General features: G+C 31.9%; 1 protein-coding gene across 8 annotated transcripts in view; it reads right to left on the reverse strand.

Annotated features, from left to right (window-relative positions):
- LOC139525348 (chloride channel protein C-like) overlaps positions 1-22,070 on the reverse strand; it is a 32,218-nt gene that overhangs the window by 5,121 nt on the left and 5,027 nt on the right. For 3 of the 8 annotated variants that reach the window (XM_071320562.1, XM_071320561.1, XM_071320563.1), the window contains exons 3-17: positions 19,591-19,733; positions 17,708-17,725; positions 16,039-16,168; positions 14,930-15,010; positions 13,823-13,998; positions 13,424-13,516; positions 12,699-12,942; positions 11,979-12,173; positions 11,246-11,334; positions 10,419-10,549; positions 9,636-9,807; positions 9,035-9,212; positions 7,980-8,146; positions 4,288-4,464; positions 3,559-3,661 (exon numbers count right to left, since the gene is read on the reverse strand). In XM_071320562.1, the coding sequence (XP_071176663.1) occupies positions 3,559-3,661; positions 4,288-4,464; positions 7,980-8,146; positions 9,035-9,212; positions 9,636-9,807; positions 10,419-10,549; positions 11,246-11,334; positions 11,979-12,173; positions 12,699-12,942; positions 13,424-13,516; positions 13,823-13,998; positions 14,930-15,010; positions 16,039-16,168; positions 17,708-17,725; positions 19,591-19,733 (2,097 nt within the window). Of the gene's footprint in view, positions 1-3,558; positions 3,662-4,287; positions 4,465-7,979; positions 8,147-9,034; positions 9,213-9,635; positions 9,808-10,418; positions 10,550-11,245; positions 11,335-11,978; positions 12,174-12,698; positions 12,943-13,423; positions 13,517-13,822; positions 13,999-14,929; positions 15,011-15,754; positions 15,921-16,038; positions 16,169-17,707; positions 17,726-19,590; positions 19,734-21,113; positions 21,268-22,070 lie in introns of those variants that run through there. The other 5 variants (XM_071320564.1, XM_071320565.1, XM_071320566.1 and 2 more) reach the window with 4 other exon arrangements.

Here is a 22,070-nt window from a genome sequence, read left to right on the forward strand (position 1 = left end):
ACCAATTTACGACCAAAAAATTTACATTATCTGTACCAAAGTCAACAAGATTTATAATATCTTTGTACCAGACTCAACAAGATTTACAATATTTCAGTACCAAGGTCATCTAGATTTTCAATATATATGTACCAAGGTCAACTAGTTTTATTATATCTCTGTACCAAGGTTAACTAGATTTATAAAATCTCTGTACCAAGATCAACTTGATTTACAAACCAAGGTCAACTAGATTTACAAATCACTGTATCAAGATTAACTAGATTAACAATATTTCTCTACCAAAGTTAGTAAGATTTACAATTCCTCTGTACCAAAATCAAATAGATTTACAAACAATTGTATCCAGGTCAACTACATTAACAATATCTCTGTACCTAGGTCAACAAGATTTATAATATATTTGTATCAAGGTCAACTAGATTAACAAACCACTGTACAAAGGTCAACAAGATTTACAATATCTCTGTACCAAGATCAACAAGATTTACCAACCACTGTTCCAAGGTCAGCTAAATTTACAAAACTCTGTACCAAGGTCAACTGGATATACAAACCTCTGTACTAAGGTAAACTAGATTTACAAACCTCTGTACCAATGTCAACTAGATCTACATACTTCTGTACCAAGGTCAACTCGATTTAAAACCTATGTACCAAGGTCAACTAGATTTACAAACTTCTGTACCAAGGTCAACTGGATTTACAAACTTCTGTTCCAAGGTCAACTAGATTTACAAACCTCTGTACCAAGGTCAACTGGATATACAAACCTCTGTACCAAGGCCAACTAGATTTATAAACCTCTGTACCAATGTCAACTAGATTTACAAACCTTTGTACCAATGTCAACTAGATTTACAAACTTCTGTACCAAGGCCAACTAGATTTAAAACCTCTGTTTTAAGGTCAACTAGATTTACAAACTTCTGTACCAATGTCAACTAGATTTACAAACTTCTGTACCAAAGTCACCTAGATTTAAAACCTCTGTTTTAAGGTCAACTAGATTTACAAACTTCTGTACCAAGGTCAAATAGATTTACAAACCTCTGTTCCAAGGTCATCTAGATTTACAAACCTCTGTTCCAAGGTCAACTGGATTTACAAAACCTCTGTACAAAGGTCAACTAGATTTACAAACCTCTGTACCAAGGTCAACTGGATTTACAAACCTCTGAACCAAGGTCAACTGGATTTAAAACCTCTGTTTCAAAGTCAACTAGATTTACAAACCTCTGTACCAAGGTCAACTAGATTTACAAACCTCTGTACCAAGGTCAACTAGATTTAAAACCTCTGTTTCAAGGTCAACTGGTTTTACAAACCTCTGTTCCAAGGTCAACTGGATTTACAAAACCTCTGTACAAAGGTCAACTAGATTTACAAACCTTTGTACCAATGTCAACTAGATTTACAAACTTCTGTACCAAAGTCACCTAGATTTAAAACCTCTGTTTTAAGGTCAACTAGATTTACAAACTTCTGTACCAAGGTCAAATAGATTTACAAACCTCTGTTCCAAGGTCATCTAGATTTACAAACCTCTGTTCCAAGGTCAACTTGATTTACAAAACCTCTGTACAAAGGTCAACTAGATTTACAAACCTCTGTACCAAGGTCAACTGGATTTACAAACCTCTGAACCAAGGTCAACTGGATTTAAAACCTCTGTTTCAAAGTCAACTAGATTTACAAACCTCTGTACCAAGGTCAACTAGATTTACAAACCTCTGTACCAAGGTCAACTAGATTTAAAACCTCTGTTTCAAGGTCAACTGGTTTTACAAACCTCTGTTCCAAGGTCAACTGGATTTACAAAACCTCTGTACAAAGGTCAACTAGATTTACAAACCTCTGTACCAAGGTCAACTGGATTTACAAACCTCTGTACAAAGGTCAACTGGATTCAAAAACTACTGTAACAAGGCCAACCAGATTAACATTATCTGTACCAAAGTCAACAATATTTATAATATCTTTGTACCAGAGTCAACTTCATTTACAATATATCAGTACCAAGGTCATCTAGATTTACAATATATCTGTAACAAGGTCAACTGGTTTTATTATATCTCTGTATCAAGGTTAACTAGATTTTAATATCTCTGTACCAAGGTCAACTAGATTTACAAACCTCTGTACCAAGGTCAACTAGATTTAAAACCTCTGTTTCAAGGTCACCTAGATTTACAAACCTCTGTACCAAGGTCAACTAGGTTTACAAACCTCTGTTCCAAGGTCAACTTGATTTACAAACCTCAGTACCAAGGTCAACTAGATTTACAAACCTCTGTTCAAAGGTCAACTGGATTTACAAACTTTTGTACCAAGGTCAACTAGGTTTACAAACCTCTGTTCCAAGGTCAAGATTTTGTATATATCTGGATTTAGTTCAACTAGATTTGCAATATCGTTGTATGTCATAAAAGAGGGATTATCTAAATGACTTATAGCAATACCATTGTGATTCTAAGTCTTCTTATAAATGTTTTGGTTGTAGAGAATTAATTACTGTAAACATGGAAAATTTTCGCGGTAAGAAGTGAAACGCGAAAGTAAAACTACCGCGAAAATATCAAGGAAAAACTCTTCTAATTACATTTACTTTTACAAATTGTGACTTGGATGGAGAGTTGCCTCATTGGCACTCATACCACATCTTCTTATATCTATGTATATGAATAGAATATCTATAGGACTACTGTATAACACGGATTTCAAAGACGACAAAAATAAATGATAACTGTATCTCTTAATGAAAAGCAATGTTAAAAGTCATGTCTTTAACTCATATCAGTTATTTCACTGAAGCGAACATTACAGATATTGTTATGTAAACAACTATCATTAAAATTATGTTAATGACACCTGTCAATCAGTAATAAAGGTATCACCTCTTTGAATCTACTACAAAGATTGATCAGATTTAAAGATCGATTAATTAGCATTAATCCTGACAGCTTTTTATTTTAATATATTCCTAATTAGGTTTACTTTTCTATTATTGTGTATGTGTTTTTACGAACATTGAAACATGCCAAACTTTTAATCTACTTTAACATTAATGAACCGAAAACAAAAGATTTCTGATTGATTTTATCATTTGATTTAAGATATATGTAAAGCTGTTCACTTTCCAAATCATTTATGAAAATATTTATCTAGGCCACTGGGAAATCGCGAATTCAAAACGTCGCGAATTAGGATCGTGTAAGTAAATAGCGAAATAAAGACGGCGTGAAAATTTGCCGGTTTACAGTATTGGAACTTTTACCTGAATAATTCAGGACAGGCCCTCCCTTTAATCTATCTCTCCTCCTCTTTCAACAATGAACAGTCAAACATTATATTTTGATAAGCCTTTTACATGTATAAGAGATTATAAATAGTCAGAAATATGTAAAACTTGAATATTTCCTAATTTAACTACAAAGAAGTAAATCTCAAAATCATAAAATCGCTGTGAAGTTTGCTAGAACATGGAAAATATGAAATAAAAAATAAGTTGGTTTACAGTATAAATACTGAATTACTGAAATCCTTGTATAAACTGACCTGTTCGTAATCTATCCATGAGGCCTGTGGTTCTATGTTGTCAGCTGCTAGACTGCCTGTCTGAAATATTCTTTCATTCATCAACAGGACTGTCAACTCCAATCTATAAAATATAATAGAAATAAAAAAAAAATTGTCTGAGAGTCTAATAAAGGCAACAGTAGTATACCTGTGTACAAAAGTTATAAATCCATTGAGAAAACACAAATTTGGGTTACAAATTAAAACCGAGGGAAACACAGTTATGAATCTCTAATTTTGGTTTTGTTTGTAGAAATAAACATATATTCTATACTTACAAATACTGAACTAATTTTCGTTTCCAAAAGCAATAAATGAGAATTACAAAGAAAACTAAAATGTACCAGTACATGCATGTATCTTTCTATAATTCTATTTCAATCGGAGTGTGTATTTAAGCTGAAAGAAAAACTGAATTGACTTACAACAAAGCCTTAAATATAGAGATGACAAACTTATGTATCATATTGGTTAAATATATAACAAAACACTATTAAGAATTTGTTTATCTGCTCCAATATAATTTTTACTGAACGGGATCAATAAGACCTTCAATAAATCATAACATAAACAACTGTATCTCAGGACACATATATACCATATGTCGACCTCAAAATGGTTCTGGGTTTTTTGTGTCATTGTTTTTCATATAACAAACATCTTTTTCTTCATCAAACCTAAATAATATGAGGTAACTGTGCTACATACCTGCCTATGATACCAAGAAAGCAATGGTCTCCATATTTGGTTGTCTTGACGATAGGAAATCCACTGTGAGTTGTGTTGAGCAGTAAATTAGACAAGACAGTGACGAGTTCTCTTCGTTGAATGGTTATAACCGGTGATGCCATGATATCTCTAGCACAGTATAACTCTAACTCAATTCTAAAATTATAATTATATACAATCAAACATTCAGAATTTGAGAAATTATTGCCTCCCCCTCCCCCTTGTTATCTTTGCATTGCTGTTCCTACCTAAATTTTCATAGTACATGCATTTTGCTTCCTACAAAAAATAAGATGTGGTATGAATATTCTTCAGTTCTAAGATTTTTTTTCTGATGTTTTTTTTACCCAATACCATTTATATGAAAATGGCAAATTAAGTAAACAAGTCTGATTATGTAATATAAAGTTCCAGTATTTTCAAATGATTCTTGTTATGCAATCACAAAAAACTAATCCACAAACCAATGTCCTAAGTCTAATAAGCAAATATCCCACATCTATCTTGTCAGAGTATTTTCCCATTATACATTGGTTTTATAGAACAACTTGTGACTTTTTTAACAAAATTATTTTAATACACTAAATATATCATGACCACATTATGTAAATACCTATACATAGCATACCTATGCATAAACAAACTAGAGGCTCTAAAGAGCCTGTGTCGCTCACCTTGGTATATGTGAATATTTAACAAAAGAAGCAGATAGATTCATGACAAAATTGTGTTTTGGTGATGGTGATGTGTTTGTACGGTTTATTCCCGATTGTCCCACTTTTTTAAATTTTAGAGTTCTGATTGTCCCACATGAAAAGTTCTGATTGTCCCACATTATTTTATGTAGTAAAATGTTCTTAGATAAACAAGGTAACTGTTGTTTGTTTTGCTAAATAAACAAGAATTAATTATTGCACATTTAATATTAATTTTATAAAAGTATAAAAAAAATGTTTTTTAAATCATTAGATTGATACACTTTTGATTAAAAAAATATAATATTTCTGATTTATGAAATAGATCTTTTAAGGTCTTGAATTAAACTTTTTTTCTGAACCTGATTTTTGGGTTTATATATGAATCTAGAAAAATAATTGGTGACGAAAATCATATGGTGGTGCACTTATTTTTGCTACAGCCATTTGAAAGTACACAATTCTGATAATTTTGTCAGTTTTCATCAAATGTTATCCATTTTTGGGCTATTATCATGAAAAAAATCACAGTTTCACAATTAAACTTTATTTTTTTTATACTTTTAATAAAGATAGGTTGGACCAATCTGAATAGATCTAACTTAAAAAAAAAACCTTGAAGTAGGTGTTAATATAAGAAAGTTTTATAAAATTTTATTGCTTTTTTGTGTCAAATTGACCATTCTATTGACTATTCTGAATCACTATTGACCATTCTGTCAATTTGTCAATTTGTCAATTTTGGAATTTTCTCTTTTTTTAGAACACAAATCTTATTATTTCAACTTCTTTGTTATAATTGATTGAAAAAATACATATTTGAAAAATTTGAAAGATTTTTCTTTTATATGGGATGCACATGCTTCTGGTAAAAATCATGTCTTGTACCCCCATCCATTTTCTCTAAATTTGCTGCTGTCTAGAACTTTTCCAGATCAGCCTTTCAAAGAATCACTATTAAAGGTTGCTTTTCCAATTTTCCTATTGTGTTTGCAGTCAACAGGACTCTTCACCAATTATAAAGAAGAGCAAGACTTCCATAAGAAATAAGAAGATGTGGTATGATTGTCAATGAGACAACTCTCCCAAAGAGACCAAATGACACAGAAATTAACAACTATAGGTCACCATACGGCCTTCAACAATGAGCAAATCCCATACCACGTAGCTACAAAAGGCCCCAAAATGACTAATGTAAAACGAGAAAACTAATGGCATAATTCATGTACAAAATAATGAACGAAAAACAAATATGTTACACGGCAACAAACGACAACCACTGACTTACAGGCTCCTGGCTTGGGACATAACCACAACAAAGACACTAAGTACAGATCTGAGAGTACTCACAGTACTGACTGCTAGTTCAAAGCCAATAAAAATATGCATCTTAGACTAAAAAAAAATGTTTTTTTAAAAGACTTCATATTATATCATATGATACTTCAATTGTACCTACTATGAGCAAAATAAAATATGTAAATATTATTATTTGTTCTTATTTTGTTCATATTTTATAAGTTACATTGATTAGTAACCTTTGATTAACTGCAACACGCTATAAAAACAAATTAATCATTATAAAAACAGTTCCCAATTGTCCCACATTTAAACTTCCCAATTGTCCCACAAACATATTCCCGATTGTCCCACAATATTTCATTACCTTTTTACCTGTAATTTCAAAAAGTGGGACAATCGGGAAGACACCGTTTGTACATCTGACTTTACTGAACATTCTTGCTGCTTACAATTGTCTCTATCTATAATGAACTTGGCCCAGTAGTTTCAGTGGAAAATATTAGTAAAAATTTACAAATTCTATGAAAATTGTTAAAAATTTACTATAAAGGACAATAACTCCTTAGGGGGTCAATTGACCAGTTCAGTCATGTTGACTTATTTGTAAATCTTACTTTGCTGAACATTATTGCTGTTTACAGGTTATCTCTAACTATAATAGTATTCAAGATAATAACCAAAAACCGCAAAATTTCCTTAAAAATTACCAATTAAGCGGCAGCAACCCAACAATAGGTTGTCGGATTCATCTGAAAATTTAAGGGCAGATAGATGTTGACCTGATGAACAATTTTATCCCAGTCAGATTTGCTCTAAATGCTTTGGTTTTTGAGTTATAAGCAAAAAACTGCATTTTGCCCCTATGTTCTATTTTTAGCCATGGTAGCCATCTTGGTTGGATGACCGGGTCACCAGACACATTTTTTAAACTAGATACCCTAATGATGATTGTGGCCAAGTTTGGATTAATTTGGCCCAGTGGTTTCAAAGGAGAAGATTTTTGTAAAAGATTACTAAGATTTACAAAAAATGGTTAAAAATTTACTATAAAGGGCAATAACTCCTAAAGGGGTCAACTGACCATTTCGGTCATGTTGACTTACTTGTAAATCTTACTTTGCTGAACATTATTGCTGTTCACAGTTTATCTCCAGTTTATCTCTATCTATGATAATATTCAAGATAATAAACCAAAACAGTAAAATTTCCATAAAATTACCAATTCAGGGGCAGCAACCCAACAACGGGTTGTCCGATTCATCTGAAAATTTCAGGGCAGATAGATCTTGACCTGATGAACAATTTAACCCCCATGTCAGATTTGCTCTAAATGCTTTGGTTTTTGAGTTATAAGCCAAAAATCGCATTTTACATCTATGTTCTATTTTTAGCCATGGCGGCCATCTTGGTTGGTTGACCTGGTCACCGGACACATTTTTTAAACTAGATACCCCAATGATGATTGTGGCCAAGTTTGGTAAAATTTGGCCTGGTAGTTTCAGAGTAGAAGATTTTTGTAAAAGTTAACGACGATGGACGCAGGACGACGACGCCGGACGCCGGGCGCCAAGTGTTGGGAAAAGCTCACTTGGCCCTATGGGCCAGGTGAGCTAAAAATGATACTTTGCAGAAAAAAAAACCCCATTTTTTTCATAGTGACTATAAAAAGGGTACCTTTTCTTTTCTATGGTGACTCTGGGCTCTGGATCAAGGAATGGTATACATTTCATTTCCATCAAGGCATGGTATACAGGATGAGTAAAGAAATCTCCAACCCACTTAGCTACCATCACTGCTACCATAACAGGAAGTAGAATCTGGACATCATTTGTCAGCTCCATCTAGGGAGCAGAATAAATTTAATTTAAACCAGAACTACATGTATCTGCAGAGCAGAACAAAGTGTGACAGAAATATTTGTTTGGAGAAGCGGACAAATGGATGAATGGTTAAGGTGAAGGCACTAATAAGTATTGCTCCTGAAAAAGTATCAATATTGGTCAAGCTTCTTCCATTCATAATAATAAGGGCTAATGTTTAATTTATCAGGATCTGTTTGGTTGTAAAGCTCTTCAACTGTTTCTGTTCTTATACAACCTCGGCTTTCATATATTTGGCTTTGAGCGTTCCTGATGAAGGTAAATCCAGAAAAGCGCTTCGGACGCAAGAAATTAATAACGTGTTGTTTTCAATATTTTTAAAAGGTATTGTTCAATTTTTAACTTGAAACCAAAATACTCATGAAACTTCCAGTGTTCTTGTTTCTGCTGGCTATCATATTTCAACTACTGAATGAAACAAACTTGTCAATAAAACAACAATAGAAAAGAAAATAATATAATAACCATGTCACCATAACAGTAGATACTGTTGTGCTATATAAGTACCAAACTTGACATACGCCACTTTATATATGTATATGCCTGTCCCAAGTCAGGAGCCTGTAATTCAGTGTTGTAGTTTGTTTATGTGTTACATATTTGTTTTTCGTTAATTTTTTTTATTAAATAAGTCTGTTAGTTTTCTCATTTGAATTGTTTTACATTGTCATATCAGGGCCTTTTATAGCTGACTATGCGGTATGGGCTTTGCTCATTGTTGAAGGATGTACTGTGATCTATAGTTGTAAATTCCTATGTTATTTTGGTCTCTTGTGAAGTGTTGTCTCATTGGCAATCATACCACATCTTCTTTTTTATACGAAATTGTCTACCCTAATTTGTACCCACCATTATTACTGTTACTGCTAATGTGAGTCTGGTTACACCTCCAAAGAACGATGCTGCACCAATCAAAGCAAAAGAGCCTGGATCTATCCACGCCCAATATCCTGTGTCCTCACTGTGTACACCAAACATACTTGTCATCAGTACACCAATTAATCTTCCATATAAGGCACCAACCAAACTAGATAAAGAAAACATTTTATGTTCATCAACCTAAATCTAATAGATTGAGTTACATCTGTCTATCAATGAAACATCATTTTGGTTATATTGTGTCATTGGGTTGCTGTCTTGTTGAAGTTTAAAGTCTTAAAAAGTTTTTATCAGCAGTGAAAGAAACTTAAACTAAACTTTGTGGTGACATAATACAAAGTGATATCATTAGGAGCCTCAACTTCATGTATTTCACAGGCCTTTAATAGAGTAGCAATTGCACATTGATTGTGGCATTTGAAAACAGACAAAAAATAATTGACCATATGAAAGCCTATTTGCCAGGCTGACCAGAAAAATCTGTAATGCTTGAATATAGGCCAACATTTTCATTTATTGGGTTTTTTTTCTTATTCTAACAGACCAGACTGGTTTCTATGTAAATACTTACAGCATAGGAACCAGAGCACCACATGACACACTGGTTCCTGTTGCCCAACAGATCATTATAAAGTAGAAAACAAGAGCAGTCAACAGGGAACCATAACCAAACTCTAAATGTGTATCTCTAGAAAACAAATGTTCTACTGCTTGCTCTAAAGTTCCAAACATTAAGGTTGCCACTAGAAAACAATATTCATATGGTTAAGTAAAATTAAACTCAATTAATTATAAGACATATGAAAAATCAACTAGATTTGATGTTTAAATCCCATTACTTCCAAGCCCATAGGAACAGTTAACCTGAATATAACTAAAATGCCATGTTTCAGTGAAACCTAACCTAGTATAAACATTTGGCGAGGGTTAGTAAAAGTAAAAGCAAAACATTCTTATGAAATTGTGTTAAACTTTTTGTATGATGTTCTTATTTCCTTATTAACTGCATAATTGGAATTTACAATACAATTATAATTTCAAAATGATCTCCACTTCCCAGTATGATTTCAATATGGCTTCACTGACACAAGTCTTTACTATTAGAACAGGTTCATATCTGGACAACAAATTATTTCCCTTGCTTAATTCCATTGTAAGTTAGTTAAATTTCTGTGGGATTTCATTGATTTGTCAGTCTTGTAACCAGATCATATGTACAGTCTGACAGTGATTTATCTCCCATACTAACTTTTGTTATACCCATATTGTTCCCTGACTTATCTCCCTTACTTACTTTTAATATAAGTACAGTTAGTTTCCCATACTATTTCCCTGACTTATCTCCCTTACTTACTTTCATTATAAGTACAGTTGGTTTTCCATGTTGTTTCACTTTCTTGCCAATCCTTGCAATCAGGACAAGTGTATTTTCTGACATTATGTTCTACATGAAGTGGATTTCTGGTATCATTCAGACAATTTTCACTAAAACATTTAGTTTAATGTTTGTAATTTATAAATAATTTAACTTTTCAAAAATATTCTACACAATACGATTGTAACAAGTTTTTTCCCGGTTACCTCTCCACAGGTTCTCATATGTTGTCCATAAGTTATACAGAGTTCATATCTTTTTCAATTTTAATAATTTTAAATGTGTTATATTGTACAGAATCATTTGTTTTTGTGTTTGAGCATCGACATTAATTCTGCTGTAGCAAGCATATTTTGACTTGGTTTCAAATCATATGCCATTTTTTATTTTTTATTTAGGTCTGATATCCTCCTATTAAATGTATTATTTTGACACCACATGTATAGTCAGAGACGGAGAATTGTGGTCTAATATGTAATATTGATTTAACCCTACCACATTTTGTGTCTTTATTTAGCCAGGATACAGGACAATGTGTTGCTTTGGGCTGTTTAATGTTGTTTGTAGCCTAGGTCTGTTTTTTTAATTTTTATATTAGTCAATTATTGGTGGTTGATGTGATCTGTTTAACTGCCAACTGGTTTAACCCAACCACATTTGGTGCCCTTATGAAGGCAAGATATCATGACATTCAGTTGCTTTTATTTTTTATTGTACATGGGTTTTTCAGAGAGTTATGTGTAGTGCTTGAAATTGTTCCAGAAGTATATTGTGTCAATGAAATGTTTATGAGTGTATCTACTTACATAGGTGAGCCTAATTTAGATTCAATACAGAATTTCTTAGTACAGGAGAATGCACCAGGCAAATACAGTGAAAACACTGTAACGATAATCTGAAATATAATCAGAAAAAAATTGGTGTACATATTGTTTATTCACTGATTTAAATTAAAATTGCACGCAACTCCAATCAACATTATTTGAACCAAGATTTCAGAAACAGTGTTTTTATATTAACCAATGCACCTCCTCAAATTGTAGTAACATATCTTGGAAGGAAATTTGGTGATGCATGCCTCTTCTATATCATAAACCTTGTAAGTGTTTTAGTTATATCATAATGAATTTGGTGTTAACATAAACCCTTTTGATATAGTAATTCACTATTCTAAACTCTGGACTACAGTGGATTCATTTATTTTAGTGAGTACCAATTTTCGTGGTCTGAAGAAAACTTGCATATTCATGGATATTTAATTTCGTTGTCTTTGCAAAGTATGTATACATTCCTTAAGGAAATTTGCAATTCGCTGAGTATTTAAATTCATGATTCCCCTGTACCCACGAAATCCTCAAAAATTGGTATCCAACGAATATTAATGAATGCACAGTATTTAGAACTTAAACAGCACTTGAAACAAATATTTGTCAATTAGAAATGATCATTAACCTCTATATAACATTTTTGTGTGTGTCATTTTTATGTTGCTTTCTCACCACCATTAGTAAACAATAATAACCAAGAAGTAAGTCTTACCATAATCAATGCAGGTTCAAATATTCTAACTATTTTCTGGACCCATTCATTACTGATTGCATTAAGCAGACGTTTTCTACCTCTAGCCATCTTCAAGGTCATGATTGTAAACACAGCACCAAGGATCCCTCCAATCACACCAATTATCATGGTGGGAATAAACATCAAAATATTCACATCAATACCTTTCTCTATCTACAAAATAGTCAAATTTAAACTTTCAAATGGGGTTTATTGAGATAATAAGTTTTTTTTTCATATGATTGGGATAATACTTGATGACTTATAGTGGTTGAAAAATCTTGAATGTGAAAATAGAAATTTATTAAAGGGTGTTACAGAAAATCAAAAACTTCAATGCAGTCTTGCAAACAACCGCACTGTAAATTCAGAAGTTATTGCGAGCATTGATTTTTGTTATTTGACATGACTAACATTAATCATATCTATTGTAGGACAAGATGCATAGATATTTATGTATGTATCATATATTACTATGCAAGTTCTTATTCTTGTGATACTCTCCCAGTTGCATTATCCTCAAAAAAGTAAACACCATATATTTTTTTTTTTCATTTACAGTATTGAAGGCATTTTTGTTGTTTCAGAAATCCTACTTTTCACATCAAGATTTGAAAGTAAACTAAGCACAAAATTAATTTTCCAATCATTAAGCCTGTAATACAACTATCAAGTAAGTAGAATATTGATAAGCCTTACTTGGAATAAAATATATCTCTGAGTTTTAAACTGGCCAAAGTTTCCTGTGTAAGAAAACCCATCAAATGCTGAATTAAATAAATCTGTGGTAAAAGTTGCTATCATACAACAAAAAAATATCTGCCACGACAAAGTTGTTGTCCAAAATGAGGATACTTCCTCCATGGAAAACAACAATCCCCCCACTGGTGCCCCAAAGGCAGATGACACTCCTGCTGCAGCACCTGCTGATATAAAATTTCTCCTGAAAAATAAAGAATATATGATTATACCTAAACCATTCGCTAACCTATAAATCTAAAAAGCTTTTTATCATACGCAGATTAAAAAATTTACAAGCACACAGTACATAAAATTACATGTTATACAATGACAACCATTTAATTCATCATATACAGTACTCAGGCATGACTTGATTTAAATTCTATCTGAATTTATCATGTGATTATACTATAAATTCATAAATTATTGCGTGCATTTATTATTGCAATTTTGTCATTTTAGACTAAAATGCGATTTTATTTTTTAAGATATTGAGAAAAATCCTGTTTAATTCATATAAAAAATCCAAAAAGTGAGTTTAATTATTGTGATTTTAATTTAATTATTATCAATAATAAAAACAACGTAACTATTTCTGAATTTACAGTAGTTAAAACAAGTATGGTAACCGTTAGATATATTTTAATGAGCATGTGTTGGGATGTATTAACATTGAGACTTACTTGTCCTCTGACGTCCTAAACCTCTCAAACACAGGTATAGTTAACCTCAGTGTTTCTGACTTGAACTGACTCAGTCCAGCACCAACTAAGGCACTGAAATATACAAATATGTACATCATAAAGAAAGTGCATTTGACCTTTTTAATATGAAAGACTAAATATTTTAGGCAAACATCAACCATTTCTTATAACTTAACCACATAATTAATAGATTCATATTCATACTGTTATTTCATTACTATATAAACTTAGCAACACTGCATTTCTCATATGAAGTATTTTTTCAATCATTTAAACAAGAATAAATTTATATGTTATGGTGCCGTGACCAGGATTTCAGCCAGGGATGTCATTGCACCATTATACAACCACAAACAGCTGCCACAAAAGCTAACTTACCCCATATGAATCATTGGTCCCTCTGGTCCAACAGGAAGACCACAACCCACAGCTGCCACACAAGAGAAAAACTTGACTGCTAATGTCTTGATGTTAAAAATATGTCGTAAATGTGTGCCATTGAGAAACCCTGATACTTCTGGAATACCTGATCCACTGGCACTTGGTCGTAGAAACTATAATAGAAAAGGTAATCACTTATATCTAATGTACAAACTATACAGTAGAGATTATTAACTTATTTACTCCTGAAAGTTTGATTAAACAAGAATGTGTCCCCAGTACACGGATGCCCCATCCCCACTATCATTTTCTATGTTAAGTGGACCGTGAAAATGGGGGAAAATCTCTAATTTGGCATTAAAATTAGAAAAGATCATATCATAGAAACATGTGTACTAAGTTTCAAGTTGATTGGACTTCAACTTCATCAAAAACTACCTGGACCAATAACTTTTACCTGAAGTGGGACAGATGGATGAACAGATGGAAGGCTGGACGAATGAACGGACGCACAGACCAGAAAACATAATGCCCATAAATGGGGCATAAAAAACCTGTTTCATCCCTGTATGTAGTATACTGTAAAGTTGATTAATTAAGAGCTGCATTTAATTTTATTGATTAGTGATTAAGATAATAAATTTGATTAATTAAGAGCTGCATTTTATTTTATTGATTAGTGATTAAGATAATAAATTTGATTTTTTAAAGAAGACAAGAAAAACGCCAAGATGATTGGCACTAGAAATCAAATATTTTAAACTGTAAGGCAAGAAACCACTTAGGATATAACTGTATTGTATTTTAAGCTCCAATGGCATCAATTGGGGATTTGATGGTTGCAAATTAAGTTTACTGACAGAAAACAACGTTAAAACTTGTATTCAAAATATGTCATATGCCGTCTGCGCTTGGGCGTACGTCCCATAGCATCAATTGTCAATTGATGGCATGTAAATAAGTGACGTTATCCAATCAAAATGAACTTTACAAACGTTGTTGCATTCGAATTACCGGTAACTTACATTAAACTCTTATCTCCTTTTTTTATATAATTTTACTAGAGCACTATTACCTTATCAAATTTTAACAAACAATACTCACAACCACAATAAAGGCACTAAACAGGACAAATATAACACTGTAACCTGTAGCAAATAAACTGGCCACTGCAAAATCTTGATTCTGTAAAATATACAAATACAAACATACAATTATTTCTACCATTTTCGACGTAAACCATGTTCTTCCCTATTTACTGTTAAAACACCTTATTCCCTGCTTTAAAGTTTCATAACTTGGCCAGCTGTATTCCCTCTCTATCATGTTCTTATTAATTCACACGTTTCCTCCTGTTCTATAGTGTTTCAAATGTGTTATAATTTACCACCTCATTCCCATTTCTAATGATTTCTAATTAAACAATCAAATGTATTCAAATTTACCCATCTTATTTCCTATTCTACTCTGTTCAAATCTAACCATCTAATTCTATGTTTTTTCTTGTTCCACATTTGCTTTTGCAACTTTATTTAAATTCAACTACTTTCTCAAGTGTTAAACTTTTGCCCCTGATTCCCTGTTATACTGTGTACCAATTTAACCATAGTTTATGTCTCCATTTGATTTCTAGTAGAGCATTCTTACCTTGAGATATTTTCTGCCATGTGCCACTTCAGTTTATGTCTCCATTTGATTTCTAGTAGAGCATTCTTACCTTGAGATATTTTCTGCCATGTGCCACTTCAGTTTATGTCTCCATTTGATTTCTAGTAGAGCATTCTTACCTTGAGATATTTTTCTACCATGTGCCACTTCAGTTTATGTCTCCATTTGATTTCTAGTAGAGCATTCTTACCTTGAGATATTTTTTTACCATGTGCCACTTCAGTTTATGTCTCCATTTGATTTCTAGTAGAGCATTCTTACCTTGAGATATTTCTCTACCATGTGCCACTTCAGTTTATGTCTCCATTTGATTTCTAGTAGAGCATTCTTACCTTGAGATATTTCTCTACCATGTGCCACTTCAGTTTATGTCTCCATTTGATTTCTAGTAGAGCATTCTTACCTTGAGATATTTTTTTACCATGTGCCACTTCAGTTTATGTCTCCATTTGATTTCTAGTAGAGCATTCTTACCTTGAGATATTTTTCTACCATGTGCCACTTCAGTTTATGTCTCCATTTGATTTCTAGTAGAGCATTCTTACCTTGAGATATTTCTCTACCATGTGCCACTTTAGTTTAGCGATTTCTTCACTCAGATTATGGAGCAGGAAACCAATGATTCCAACACAAAATCCAATCAGTCCCATGATTATCCATTTCCCTAGCATGTACCTTTAATAAACACAGGACATGGTCACATAAAAGTAATTATAAAAAACCCTTTTCTCAATTGTACCATTTAAAGGATGTTAACATCAATATGTACTCAATCAAACCTCAGTCCAAGCAATAATTATCTTAAAAAGTTACAAGTTATAATTAGAATATTAAGAAAGAGTAACAAGAATTGCAACAGGAATGACAAGAATCTTAATTAACTGGCCATGGAAATATAATAATGGGAACATGATAGAAAATAAGTTCAAATTAAGGTAGTAAAATTAGAGCATGGTACAAGAACAGAGATGTAATGGTTAAAAGAAACACTTAGGAACAGAAAATAAGATGGTTTAATTTGAAAACAATAGAACAGAGAAACAGGGGTTGAACTGCTGCAATGCAACAAAGATGGAACAGGAAATACAGGGGTCAACTTGGAACAGTAGAACAAGGAATAATCAATAATGGGATTAAACTGAAACACAACAGAACAGAGAATAAGAGGGTTAGTCATCTTTTTATTGGAACACATTGGGGTTAAATTGGAAGACAGTAGAACCGGGAATTATGAGGTTCAAAAACAAGGCTTCCAAAACGGTCATATATTCCGGACATTTGTATAATGTCCGGTAAAAGTCCGGCTGTGTAAAGCATGAAACGGTCATATACATTTTAGTTTTCAAGGCTTTTTCGGTCATTTTAACATAATTCACGATCTTTTTGACCCAACCTTTTACCTTTAACATCCACACATTTCCAGTCGTAAAAGTGACATGATGATTAATTACTATCAAAACAACCCCTACTTCAATACTTTCTAATTTTAATCAAGGCTAATTAGTTGTTGGACAGGTGATATCATATCTACCTGTTCAAGTGACAGGTGAACTATGTTCAGTACCGGACATCGTATAAATTGATCGGTCTATTCACAATTATTTTCTTTTTTATGATATGAGCACGCTAATGAGCACACTTTGAGTGATGCACTGCCAATTTAACAGTTTACATCCAAACATCAAATTCATATCAAAGTAAAGTTTAAAATCGTTTTTTAATCTAATGTCATTATCATTGGAATGACCATCTGATTACCATAATTGCCTTTGTGACTAAGTCTTAAGGGATTAAAATCGGGATCAGATATAAAATGTCCGGCTGGCTCAAATGTTTTTTGGAAGCCTTGGTTCAAAAGAATAAGATGTTGTCTGAATCTGCCTCCTAAAGTCCTGTTTCGACTTCAATGTTAAAAAGATTGGAAAATACTCAGTGTAGAATAGGCTAATATTCAACCAATCAGCATCCTAGTTTTGATATTTACTTTATATTCAAACTCAATTTTATATCATTAAATGCAATTAAAGAGTATACATTTTGTGCATTGGCAAAAACAAAGCAAATGTGTTTACTTTGGGGAATGGGAAAACCTGCAAAAGTATTTACAAATTATTAAGCAAGTGATACATTACTGCTATTTTATATTGTTTATTCTCATCGTTGCCCTTAATATAATAAAGCAAGAACTATAGGATATATAATTATCTAACTTACCATTTAGTTTTGTTGTTTCTATATTATTTAACACAATGAAAGATGTAACTTTACAAACACTAATATATAACTATTATAACTTTCTGAATAAATCCTGAGAAACTTCATTGAAAAAAATGTCTGGTAAGAGATTTTAAATGCCAAGCATAATTTGGTTTTTATATGTGTGTATTCACTAAATCAAAATGTTAGTAAAATTAAGCCCTAAAATTGTATTCATATACTTTAGGAATTCCATGCTGAAACAAAATCAGAGAGGAAGATTTCTTAAAAGTAGCAAATCAAGATCAATGAATGCCTCTGACAGCAATGTTAGTTTTTTTTTTTTATCTTATTGAAACTAAGTAGGGAACCTTAAAAAGTGCCTGTTTTCCACAGAATTCTATGAAAAAAACATTTTAACTTGATGTGATAAAGTTAATAAAGCTTTCTAATACATCTATAAAATGGTCAAGACGTTCTTTCTTACAATCAATTACTAAATGATATTATAGTGCCGTGACCAGGATTTGAACCTGAAACACAGAACCTTCACTTTGAACCACACTTTATGTAATGTCATATCACCTTGTGTGTTACTACAGCTTTCTAATCTATCAAAAGGCCAAAAGGTTCTATCTTTCAATCATCCACTTTATGATAGAAATAAAGAACCTTTAATAAATTATCACTATCAAATTTGAATCAAACTGGTTTGGTTGTATCAGAGATGATTATGAAAATGTAATGGATTGGAAAGAAAAACTAGAGGCTCTAAAGAGCCGGTGTCGCTCACCTTGGTCTATGTGAATATTAAACAAAGGAAGCAGATGGATTCATGAAAAAAATTGTGTTTTGGTGATGGTGATGTGTTTGTACATCTTACTTTACTAAACAGTCTTGCTGCTTACAATTATCTCTATCTATAATGAACTTGGCCCAGTAGTTTCAGTGGAAAATGTTAATAAAAATTTACAAATTTTATGAAAATTGTTAAAAATTGACTATAAAGGACAATAACTCCTTAGGGGGTCAACTGACCATTTCGGTCATGTTGACTTATTTGTAAATCTAATTTGCTGAACATTATTGCTGTTTACAGTTTATCTCTATCTATAATAGTTTTCAAGATAATAACCAAAAACAGCAAAATTTCCTTAAAATTACCGATTCAGGGGCAGCAACCCAACAACAGTTTGTCCAATTCATCTGAAAATTTTAGAGCAGATAGATCTTGGCCTGATAAACAATTTTACCCTTTGTCATATTTGCTCTAAATGCTTTTGGTTTTGAGTTATAAGCCAAAAACTGCATTTTACCCCTATGTTCTATTTTTAGCCGTGGCGGCCATCTTGGCTGGTTGGTTGGGTCACCGGACACATTTTTGAAACTAGATACCCCAATGATGATTGTGGCCAAGTTTGGTTTAATTTGGCCCAGTAGTTTCAGAGGAGAAGATTTTTGTAAAAGTTAATGACGACGGACGTTTGGGCCAGGTGAGCTAAAAAGATGGATGCACAATTCTGTCCACATTGATGAATATAACTCAAGTGATCCAATGGTTGTAAGCTAAGTACAGTAATCTAAAACTGGGATACTACCCTTGAGTAACTAGTTTGATAAATGCATCAGTTTTATCAGTCATATGGCATTTTATAAACAAATAAAATTAGATTTATTAAAGAAAATAGCTTTAAAGTATAAGTAAATAAGCTTATTACAAAATCCCAAAATCTAATTATATCAATTAACCTCACAAATAAAACTCTTAAAAATTAAGTTTTGTAAAAAGAATCACATGTTTTTTAATATTGAATTTGCCCAAACTTATTGAATTTGTCTGTTCCCAAACTTTTGTATCTTTGTCCAGTATTGTGCTGGGAGATTTAATTAAACAAACTTACCCCAGTGGTCCTTGTCTCCTTAACCATGATTTATAGATCTCACTATGGGAAGGGAGATAATCCTCACTTTCAAAGGAACTCAGTGTTTTCTTTTCCTCCTCTGTGTATTTGTGGGTGATATAAACTGGCTCATAGTCTCGACCCTAAAATGCAATTTTTAATCATTAAAACTTAAGTCTAACATCATAATTTACAGTCTAGATGCTGTAAATATTCATATTTGTCATACACTACTTTAGTAATATAACCTAATATTAACATATGAACAAAAATATTCATAGGAATAAAAGGTAGTACTGGTGTTGAAATGTAAACAAATATGGCAATGGTATTTATGTTGTTTGTCGTTGTCTTTGTTTGTGTGTCTGTTTTTACAGAGGAGTTGGGTGTTGGTGGTTGAAATGGTTTGTTGTTCTAAACTGCATTTTTGGGGGGAAGGGAGCCCAGAGGGGGGGGTCTCAATTGAGTTATATTCATTATCAAGAAATTTAAAATCTATTCAAATAAGGAATAAAATGTATAAGGTAAACATCACCAAGACAGAAACCCAACAATACAATACAATCAGTACAGATACCTAGATTGCTGAGTTTGTCTAATACAAATTAATGTAAAAAAGATCAGATGTTAATGTATTAACTTTGACCTTTGATCAAATTAAACCGTAACAGGAAATATTGTCTTGGTTATCTTCAATAATAGTAATCAGAAAACCATGAGAAAAAAGTAAAAAATCTAATAAGTATATAAAAAAATAAATATTAGATATACATATAATAGTGTATTTTCATGAATATTCTCACTAAATTTATATCCTTGCTAACAGAAAGTCAGAATTGAAAATATTGTTGCTAACGTCCACATGATTTGGACTTTGGTAAGATAGTTATCCATTCAGCAATCATACCACATATTATTATACATTGTAAATTGATGCAAAATAATCTGAAACTGTACGTTGAGTACCACAAAGGTGCATGTTCAAAAATTGGTATATTTAGTTCAATTTGAAATTTTTAAAAAATCTATTTTTTAAATCATCTTCAATCAGTATTCAAGTTGTAAATAACAATAAATTCTAATGTTCTAAAAGTTTAAAATTCTATCAATTAGTTTCCTGTTTTATACAAAAATTTTAATGTAAATATTAATATTCTATAAGTGCATTGAAACTGTATTATTAACTCAAATATTTTACACAAGCAAATGATAACTGAATGAGAAAACTATTACCGGTAATCTGCATAAAATACTAAATCATCTTCAAAATCTAATTTTTAAAATCCATAATTTTGGTTTATAAATACAACAAACATAAGAATCAAAATTCAAGGGTGCGAAATTATCTACTGTATTTTTCCCACTTATTTTGCACCACAATAATTATTCCCAAGTTCCTCCCAAAATGAAAATAAAATTAAATTTACATGAATTATATCGAATTTCTTTTTACACTAACACTGAAAGCTTACACTGCAGCAACCATGTATAGAAGAATTTTTCTAAACTTGCTAATGACTTACAAAAAAATCCTGGACAAACTTTCTTTCTTCCACTAAAGTAGAATGGTCTAACATGGTGAAATAATTCACTTTTGCTCCAGTATTGAATGCTACACTATAAAACAGATTTTCTGATTCTATGAGCAACCATAGTAACTTAAATTCAAATTTGCATAATTATGTGGAAATTCCACTTCTTAGCAAGAATTTCAGTGCACATCCTGGTCAAGATATATTTCCTTTACTTATTTACATAGTTCATGTTATTTAAATATTAAAGGTAAAAATGAAGATACAGAAAAGGGAGTGAGATTACCTCTCTTGTGATATAACACACCCTGTTAAAATTATCAAAAATCTGTCACTAGTTTACATGTTTTATGACAATCCAACTATCTCTGTGGTTAACATGTTTGATAAATACTTGATAATAGCCTGAGGATTTAAAACAAGAGCAAACATAAAATTTCCCTTTTTAGCACAGAATTCAAATTTAATGCTTATACCATTTTTAACCAATTACATTAGTGCATTAAAGATCAAAACCTAAAAAAGCAAATTTCAAACATTTCTGATTCTGAATAATAAGATTTTTTTTAAACACCATTTCAATGATAGGGAAATGTAAATCTTATGTTGAACAACTTATTTAATCTGGTTGACCCTTTATTGCAAGATATCAAATTTGTTTTTACACCATAATGAAAATTTGCACTGCAGAACACAATTAGAAGAATTTTCCTAAACTTGCTAATGACTTATAAAAAAGTCCTTGACAAACCTTCTTTCTTCCAATAAAGTAGAATGGTGGGGGAGAGAAAGTGTTTCGTTATATAATGGTATACACAGACATGCACAAATTGGCTTGTTACAATATCCTCCAGAAATCCAAGCTCCTACTGATGTTCCTGATATTATTATATTCCCCTAATAACTCAGGGCAGTAATTATTCATTGTAAAATTTATATTACATCAAA

The sequence above is a fragment of the Mytilus edulis genome, chromosome 5, assembly GCF_963676685.1.
Source record: "Mytilus edulis chromosome 5, xbMytEdul2.2, whole genome shotgun sequence".
NCBI lineage: Eukaryota > Metazoa > Mollusca > Bivalvia > Mytilida > Mytilidae > Mytilus > Mytilus edulis.